At 41.1% G+C, this 9509-nt stretch overlaps 2 protein-coding genes across 10 annotated transcripts in view; one reads left to right on the forward strand and one right to left on the reverse strand.

Annotated features, from left to right (window-relative positions):
* The window catches only part of LOC109913764 (E3 ubiquitin-protein ligase TRIM39-like), a 2564-nt gene extending 2046 nt beyond the window's left edge, over positions 1-518 (reverse strand). The window contains exon 1 of the mRNA XM_048616667.1: positions 293-518. Coding sequence (XP_048472624.1) covers positions 293-518 — 226 coding nt within the window. The remainder of the gene's footprint in view (positions 1-292) is intronic.
* Positions 217-9509, forward strand: part of zcchc17 (zinc finger, CCHC domain containing 17) — a 15478-nt gene continuing 6185 nt past the window's right edge. Inside the window, exons 1-7 of one of the 9 annotated variants that reach the window (XM_048616596.1) lie at positions 217-231; positions 2769-2821; positions 2913-2970; positions 3356-3456; positions 4275-4366; positions 4734-4834; positions 7003-7130. In XM_048616596.1, the coding sequence (XP_048472553.1) occupies positions 2780-2821; positions 2913-2970; positions 3356-3456; positions 4275-4366; positions 4734-4834; positions 7003-7130 (522 nt within the window). In that variant the 5' untranslated portion in view covers positions 217-231; positions 2769-2779. Of the gene's footprint in view, positions 232-253; positions 893-1114; positions 1700-2708; positions 2822-2912; positions 2971-3355; positions 3457-4274; positions 4367-4733; positions 4835-7002; positions 7131-9509 lie in introns of those variants that run through there. The other 8 variants (XM_048616599.1, XM_048616593.1, XM_048616595.1 and 5 more) reach the window with 8 other exon arrangements.

Below are 9509 nucleotides of genomic sequence, written 5' to 3' on the forward strand. Positions count from 1 at the left end.
TACACTCACCTTTCCTGGCTCCATCCCCGCCTCTTCGACCTGTTTGTCTCCTCTCCACCTATCCTCTCCTCTATCCCTCTTCTATCCGCCTCCCACTCTCTCCCTATTTATTTCAAATCCCCCTTTTCTGATGAAGGGTCTAGGCCCGAAACGTCAGCCTCTCTGCTCCTATGATGCTGCTTGGCCTGCTGTGTTCATCCAGCCCTGCACCTTGTTGTCAAGGACCAAAGGGTCTGTTTTCTTGCTGTATATCTTTATGACTCTGAATGAAATTGCTGCCACTGAGCCATACTGTATATAGCTCTATATCCCTGTGACTCGCGCCTGTTGATGACGAAACCGCGGCTTAGCCGGTGCCCCACTGATGACAGATCCAATCGTCCGACTGCTTCCTCGGGGAAACCCACATCATTGCGTCCCTCGAGGAACCTGCCTATGCTCGAAACATCGCGGCTTCGGGTTCCAGATTCGTCGCTGAATACACCATACCGTTGCCTCTGAACAACGAGGCTCTTCATTGGTCTATTCGTACACGGATGAGCCGGCGCCCGTTGGTCAACGTCCACGTCGATCAAGAATGAATGGGCGGGGCATCTTGAGCTTTCGGGTTTGACTGGTGAAACGAAATGCCAATCAACGAGTGGGCGGGTCTCGTTGTGTAAGGCCCCTCCCTATTGGCTCCAGGTTGACCAGGCCCTGGTTTGTGGGTGATATTCTAAACTCTTTGTTTCTCGCTCTGTGTATTGTCAGTGATATTCCGATTAACTAGCCGATAATTCAATGGATTCCAGTTATACTGCAGGCTGTGCATCAAGAGCCCCGAAGGAATCCCTGTGAAATTATGACAAAACAAAGGACTGCTGATGCTGGAGGCCTGAAACACAACCAGCAGGTCTGGTAGAACCTGTGGAGGCAAAACAGAGAGAGTCCTTGTGAGAGATGCTAGGAACTGCAGATGCTGGAGAATCCGAGACAACAAGGTGCAGGGCTGGATGAACACAGCAGGCCAAGCAGCATCGTAGGAGCAGAAAGGCTGACGTTTCGGGCCTAGACCCTTCATCTGATGCTGCTGCTTGGCCTGCTGTGTTCATCCAGCCCTGCACCTTGTTGTCTCGAGTCCTTGTGAATTTTTTTGATGTATGTCAGGTTACAGTGCCACCTCGGCTTTCCTAGTTTAGGTCCGATTAACCCGGTTTCTCCCCTTCACTTGCCTTAGAATTTGGATGTGAGAGCTGTGTGATCTTGCACGTCATTTATTGCCAAGAGTTTGAATTGGTACCGATGGAGAAACTGTCTGTGTTTGTGGTCATTACTCCATTGAATCTAACAGAACCTTCTTGAGTCCACGTTGGTGCAGAGTAACGCAAAAATCCTGTAATTATTCAGTTCCCTATTAGGTACAGTGTTGGAATTACTCCCCAGAGTGCAATCAATGGAAAATTCCATGCATTGTTGAGAATTTGCACACTTGCACTGGCTGTCTCTCTCCCTCTGTAAAAAGGAAACCTTTTGAAAGATTCATAATTTTAAGCAATGCTCTGTAACTGGATTTTTAATGGTGTATTAACGTCACCTTTACTGCTAAGCACCTTCTTGACCATAAAAAAACTTGCAGTACCTTTTTTCAAAAACATGTTCAAGCATGTTGTGAACAAACCCCTGGTGCAGCTGGGATGATGGCAAACCTTCTGGCTTATAGGTAGGGACTCTACTACTACACCACAAAAGCCCTTGGAAGCTTACATTTATGTTTGTCGAATATCAACTTTTTTGATATTAATACATTTCTTTGGAAAAAGTATACAGTTCATGAAAAGTTTACCTTTTGATTTAACTTTCACCTGAATTCAGTTGCAACACTTTATTTTCTTAGGTGTATATTCAGCAAAACTATGAATGATATAAAGTGTGCTTTTACTTTCTGGTTTATTGTGTGTGAATATTTAATTGCGATCAGAAGTTTATCTGCTTCCTGATCCGCTTACCGACATCAATGCTGCTGCATGCCAAGGCATTTCCTTGATTTAGCAGTGAAATCTAACATTTATCAGGAAGGGAGAATTCATGCCATTGAGATCTCTAGATCTTTGTGGACATCTTTCTGCAGGGTCAGCAACAAGTGCCGTTGCTGACCATGACATCAGCGTGAGTGTGAACTAAACTTGTTGCTTATCAGAATACCTGCAGTAATATACCTGCAACTGTAAATATATTGAAGAGGTGTATGCTGCAATGGGTTGGCTAATATGAAACTCACAATTACAAACAAAAAGCCTGAAGAGTGTTAGAGAAGAAGTTGTATGCTAGTTAACATAACATAGATTTAAGTTGTAGAGCATTGTTACTAGTGTTGTAAAACCTGAGTTGATTCTGCCATTGCAGTAGACTCCAATGACTCTTCAGATGGTAGCAGTCTGAATTTTTGAGGTCACCTATTCTTGATTAAACAGTGCATGTGAATTTCAAAATGCCAGATCTTTTGTTTGAATTAATAAAGCTGGCTAATTCTTATACAGTTTTCCATGAAAAATGGAAATTATTTCATTATCTACATCAGTTCACTAAGACCCAACAGCATTTGCGGGCAAGCAAGAAATGTAACGTTGCCAGAATTGAACTGGATGTACGAGTGTATTTTTTTTTTTTTTAAAAACGTGTTTTTTTTTTTTTTTCTTTAATCTAAACACTATGAAATAAACTTTTAACAGGAATGTGATCATCATCTCAAGAGTCATTCAAGGGTTCTACTCTTCTCTTCATGTCTGTAGATTGTGTAAAGATGGAGGACTTGCCTGAACTGTACATCATCTTACAAGGCGAGGTATATCACCAATTCCTTCATTCGCTGTCCACAACCCTCTCTTTTGGTTCTCATTGGCTGCAAAAAAAATTCTACTCATCTCATTTTTCAGGTTGCATCTGTAACAGAATATGGAGCATTTATTAAAATTCCTGGTTGCAAACGGCAAGGTAAAGTATTACTGCAATTTGGTGTACTGTGTATATTTTACTGTTTTATAGTTAAATATATGTAGGTGGCACTATTGTTAAACTCCACAAATCCTTTCTATCCAGTGATTAATGTTAAACATATGTCATTGTTGCTGTGACTCTTGCAACATTTGATATTCCCCGTTTTAGAAAATGTCTGGTTCAGTATTTGCTGCTAGTGGGAATTTTTCAAGCTCGCTCTTTCAAAGCAAGGTGGCATTCTCAGTGGTAAAGACAAGAAATTGAACCAGAGCAGGGAGCTCTGCCAAAGCAGTGAGAGTTACTGAGCTAAATACCCAGTGCCCATGATGGTGGGGCCATTGTGGCTAGGATCAATTCACTGAATGCTTGTATTATTTTGCAGGTCTGGTCCACAAATCACACATGTCAGCAAGCCATGTGGATAATCCCTCTGAGATCGTTGATGTTGGAGAAAAGGTCTGGGTTAAAGTAATTGGGAAAGAGGTACAGACAGGAGAGGCTGGACAGTTTCAAAGCTGTATGCAATCTTGAGAACATTTTTTCTCAGTTTACTTCTTCTGGTCTGTGGAATTATTTGCTGATTTTGCAAAGTTCAGAATTTAATAGATGTTGATTATAAATGGATGAACAATTTTGCATGTCACAGTACATGTAAAACCCTCTCAATTCAAGCATGTTTATTGAAATTTGAAAATGCTGAAGTTACTGGGTCAGCTATTATCTGGGAGATGTTTGCAACCATTCATTGCAACTAGAAAAGGCAAAAAAGCAGGGAGAGAGGATGGAGGATCAAAATGTAAGGATTTGTAGGGCTGAAAGCAGGAGAAATTAAATGACAAAATGAGGAAAAATTAATTCACCACCGTCACATTTTTAAAAATTTTGTGGCAACTGTTTGTGAAGATTCTGCATCGTTTTAAATTGATTTTTTTTTTATCTGACTGATTACCATCTCTTTTTACTTTGTGCCATTAAATCCGCCTGCCTTCCAGCCTGTTACAGAGCTTCCCATTTGTTATTTATCTCAACAAAATTCTGGAAATACTCAGCAGGTCTGGCAGGCTTGTCAAGGAAGAAAGCAAAAATAACTAACTTTTCAGCTCGGTGACTTCTCATTAGAACTGGAAAAAATTAAAAACCTGCTGCATCTCTAAGGGCAGGGTGGGCAGTCGTTTATGCTTAAGTCTATGCTTCTTCACATTATAGAGTCCATGCTCTTTACATGTATTGCAGCAGTTTTTTTTTGGATGAACCTCTTGTGTATGATGTGACTATAATTAAAACTAACCTTTTGTTTTAAGGTAAAGGATGGCAAAGTCAAGCTTTCCCTTTCAATGAAGTCTGTTAACCAGGGATCTGGGAAGGACCTCGATCCCAATAACGTTATTCTTGAGTATGTGTTTTTGATCATGGCTTTGGCTTGTTTCCTTGTAACGTCGTATAATAATTGTGAAAGATTGTGCACTGATTCAACGATCTGTTGATCAGCTTCCCAGAGCCTGGGATTTTTTGACCATTTGGCAGATACTGAGATCCTTCTCAGCATACGCTTTTTCTTTTAATTTTCTGTGGTCCAAATAAATAAATTGGTGAATGGAGAGAGATGAATAGAGTTCCAGATTTATAATGTTGTATAGTGCTCAAATGGGGTTTAGCTCTTGCATTTGGAGAATGCATAGAAGAGAAAATGGAGGAAGAATAGGAATGATATTATTTTCTGCAGGGGGTTAATTCTACTTTTATGGGATTTTTGTTTGTAGCCAGGATGAGAGGAGGAAGCGCAAGTTCAAAGACTTTACAGGGCAGAAGATAAAACTTGAAGCGGTTCTAAACACAGTTTGCAAAAAATGTGGATGTAAAGGTAATGTAATATGGCCTAATTGCTTTTGTTTGCTGTTAGGAGTTTATAAATTAAAAGCTTAAATTCATCCTTTTCGGGGTGTTGATAAGTGCTGTTAATTATAGCTGCACAAAAACCGAAAGAATTGCAGATGCTATAAATCAAAAGTAAAAACAGAAATTGCTTGAAAAGCTGGAAGTGGACAGGTCTGAGGAAGGGTCAGCAGACGTGAAACAGTAACTCGGATTTCTCTTAACAGATGCTGCCAGACCTGCTGAGGTTTTCCAGTAGGTGCAGTCAGTTGGGGGTCAGTACATTTCTTGTGCATCACAAGCTCCAGGACGCTAAGTGGTTTTGCGTCCTTTTTAAGATTGATACTCATCTAAGGATGAAGATGCATTGTAGCTGTAGTGCCACTGAGTTGCTCAACATGGAAAGAAATCTTTCGGTCCAACTCGTCCATGCTGACTAGATATCCTAAATTAATATTGTCCCATTTGGCCCATATCCCTCTAAACCCTTCCTATTTGTGCATCATCCAGATGCCTTTTAATTGTTGTTATCGTACCAGCCTCTACCACTTCTTCTGGCAGGTCGTCCTATACAGGCACCACCCACTGCATGAAAAAGTTGCCCATTAGATCCCTTTTACATCTTAAACTTGTGCCCTCTAGTTCTGGACTCCCCTACCCTTGGGGGAAAAAAACCTTGGCTGTTCACCCTATTCATGCCCTTCATGATTTTATAGCTCAAACCCTCCAACATCCTTGTAAATCTTTTATGCCACCTTTCAAGTTTAACATCTCTCTTTTCGCAGGGAAACCAGATTTGAATGCATTATTCCAAAATTGGCCTCACCAATATCCTGCACAGCTGCAACATGACATCCCAATTCCTATACTTAATGCAATGACCAGTAAAGGCAAGCGTACCAAACGCCTTCTTCCCTACCTTGTGTACTTGCGACTCCACCTTCAACGAGCTATGAACCGGAACCCCAAGGTCTCTTTGCACAACAACACTCCCCAGGACCCTACCATTATAAGTCCCTACCATTAAATGTATAAGTCCTTGAGGGATTCACTCGATCCCAGTTGTCGATACCTGCCATATACTGCCTTCTTTTTCTTTACCAGACCCTCGATTTCTCTAGTCATCCAGCATTCCCTACACCTAACAGCCTTGACTTTCACACTAATAGGAACATACTACCTCTAGACACTTGCTACTTCATTTTTGGAGACTTCCCACTTTCCGCCCATCTCTTTTACTTGCAAATAACCTCTCCCAATGAACTTTTGAAAATTCTTGCTTAATACTGTCAAAATTGGCCTTACTCCAATTTAGAACTTTAACTTATAGAACTTTTTAACTTGAACTCCGGTTTATCCTTTCCTACAGGCGCAGAGCAATTTGTCTTTGTGCTGATGATTTTGTTTCCTTTCGTCTTTCACGGGATGTGGACGTCTCTGGCACTTCCAGGATTTGTTTCCTATACCTCATTGTCTCTGACCTGAGTGTCTTGCTAGGCTAATTCAGAGGGTGATATGCAGTCAACAACATTGCTGTGGATCTAGTGTCACACATAGGCCAGTCATGTTGATGGCAGATTTCCTTCCCAAAAGTCATTACTGAATGAGGTGGGTTTTTACAACAGTTGCTGGAAATTGTCATGGCCCTGTCTAGTAATTGAATTTAAATTCCACAGTCTGCAATGTTCTTGGATTTGAACCCAAGATCATTATCCTGACCTCAGGATTACCGGTCCAGAGGAAATAGGATGGAAAGATTCTCATTTGATGGCAGAACATGCTGTGAAATGGGGTTATAAGCTGATCAGCCCATAGGAACCTGCTCCTTGGCACACGCTGTTATGCAGCGGAAAGCTCACTGTTACCGAGCTAATAAGGGGAAATTTGATTAAATTATTCTGGCTGATGACTGAGTGACGCTTTTCTCAGCCCACGCCTCAACACAGCACACTCAAAGGAAATGCATGCTTAAGGGCAGGTTTGAACCCAGTGTTGATGGGCCCAGTTGTGATAAATTAGCCTGGTGCAATCGAGTCTGAATTAACTTTCACTCAGGAAAGTCGCATTTCTTGTCTCTTGTAAAGTGAAATTTTTTGTTTAACGAGAATGCCTGAGAACTTCAGAAGGACCCTTGAATAACTTTATTCTCTTTGCTAGGACATTTTGCAAAAGACTGCTTCATGCAGCCTGGGGGTGTTAAATACAGCCTTGTTTCTGATGATGAGGTGGAACCAGCTGACTGCTCCAGCCAATCTGAATTTCAACCTCCAAAGAAGAAAAAGAAGGTAGTCATTTATTTAGTGATCGCGTATTCAGTCTGTAATTTCAAATACCTGAGCGAGCTGTGCCCACTAGCATGCAAAATGCCAAATAGTTTAGTTAATGGATATGACTTTGTTACATGCGGTGTGGTCAGGCTAATGTTTGACTGCCAGAACATTTGTTGCTGGGTTAGAAATTTAGTGATTTGTTGTGTTTTGTCCTTGCCCTGTTCAGATGCAGTTTAGAAGCATTGACTTGGCCAGTTAAGTCCTGGTTCATGGTCAATTAGGTCGGAGATTCTGTTGAGCTTATACTTTTTTAATTCTTTTGTTGGAAATGAACATCTGTAGCAAAATCAGCATTTATTGCCTGTCCTGAATTGCCCTCGGGAAGATGGTAAAGAAATACTTGAACCAGTGCAGTCTCCGTGGTGGAAGTATGTACATTTTGGTTAGGCAGGAAGTTCAAGGATTTGACCCAGCAATAGTGCAGGAATGGCAATGTCATCCCAAATCAGGACAGTGTATGGCTTGGAGAGGAACTTGCAAATCATGGTGTTCCCATGCTTCTGCTGTCCTTCTATTTGTAAGTGGTAGCGTTCGCAGGTTTGGAAGGTATTCGAGGCTTGGTCAACATCTTCTGACCACTGTTCTTGTCTTGAGATGACAAGTAAAAGGGAAAATAATTAAGGATCGTTTGTTGTCCAGATTAACGATTGCTACAAATCAGAATGAATTGGTAATGTAGTGTTACAATAAATTTATTTATTAGTTGCAGGCTATGGCCGGCATGGGTGATGCACTTGTTTAGAATGTACTCTTTAAGACATTGAACGTTTTAAGATGCAGGTAAATAAAGATTCATGAGTTGCTGTAACATTAGGAAAATTATATTTTGGCTGTACTTTATTGAAGGTGTCATTTCAGCCAGTGCTTTGCATCAAGTTTCATTTCACACGTGGGTGTGAGTTCCATGGTGTAAAACTCACTAATTTTGAGTGAATACTTTGATAGTAATGTAGTTGTGCTCAGCGCAGGTAGAATTCCACAATCCAGTCTCAAAAAAAGTTATGCACGTGAACTAAAAAGGGTTGGTGGTAGAACTGATTCTTGAGGAAACCCATTGATTTGATATCTCTGTGCATTCGTGAGGTGAATCACGTAATTCTGTAACATTGGAAACAATACAGTAATTCAGTTAAGGAGCTGGCTCAAATAAAGAAATAATTTAGACTACAGCCCTCTTGAAGAATTAACACGCAAGAATTGTAGTTCTGCAGTGTTTATGAGTAGTTTATTGCCATGTCTAAGAAGTCATTTACAGGAAATCACAGTCAGTTACTGTTGTCAGGTTTTTTGACTGCAAAAGTGTGATCATCCAGTTCAGTCCCTTCCTGATGTGATGTATGCATACATCCATTTTCTAGCACAATGAAGTGAACAGCAATTAGTAGGAACTGTATCTGAGTTTTGTCTTTTCAGCCGACGAATGATTTGATTTCATTCTGTTCGACAAAGCACTCAAGACTATCAAGATTTCAAGAAAGAAGCAAGTATAGGGATCTATAAAGCTGCATTCAACTATACTTGCTGCTATAAGATTGTAGAAAATCAGTTTAAATTTGTTAGTAAAATAGAGTGTGATGAAAGATGCATATTTTATATATAGATACGTTGTGTGCAATTTGGATTTCAAAGTAGCAACAGTGAATTTTAGTTATTTCTCTGAATTTTTTTTTTTACACAAGAAATGGTTGGGAGGTCATAGAGTCATCGTCATAGAGCTGTTCAGCATGGAAGAAGACACTGGCCCAACTCGTCCATGCCGACCAGATATCCTAAATTAATCTAGTCCCATTTAGAACAAAAGGGCAAAAAACAAATAGCACAGGAACTGACCCTTCGTTCCTCCAAACCTGCGCCAACACATTTTGATCTTCCATATTAATACTGCCTCCATTTACGGGATCCGTATCCCTTTATTCCCTTCCTATTCATGTATTCATCCAGGTGCTTCTATTGTGTCTGTTTCCACCACCACCTCTGGCAGCGCATTCCAGGCACTCACCACCCTTTGTGTGAAAAACATGCCCCGCACACCTCCTCCTTTAAATTTCCCCCCCTCATACCTTGGTCCTGTGTCCCCTACTAACTGACCACTCCACCATGGGGAAAGAGCCTCATACTTTCCACTCTATCCATGCCATTCACAATTTTATAAACTTCTATCAGGTCGCCCCTCAACCTCCTGAATTCCAATGAAAACAAGTCCAGTCTATCCAAGACAACAAGGTGCAGGGCTGGATGAACACAGCAGGCCAAGCAGCATCATAGGAGCAGAGAGGCTTACGTTTCGGGCCTAGACCCTTCATCAGAAAAGGGGGAGGGGAAGGGGGTTTTGAA

The sequence above is a fragment of the Rhincodon typus genome, chromosome 35 (assembly GCF_021869965.1).
Source record: "Rhincodon typus isolate 14 chromosome 35, sRhiTyp1.1, whole genome shotgun sequence".
Lineage (NCBI taxonomy): Eukaryota > Metazoa > Chordata > Chondrichthyes > Orectolobiformes > Rhincodontidae > Rhincodon > Rhincodon typus.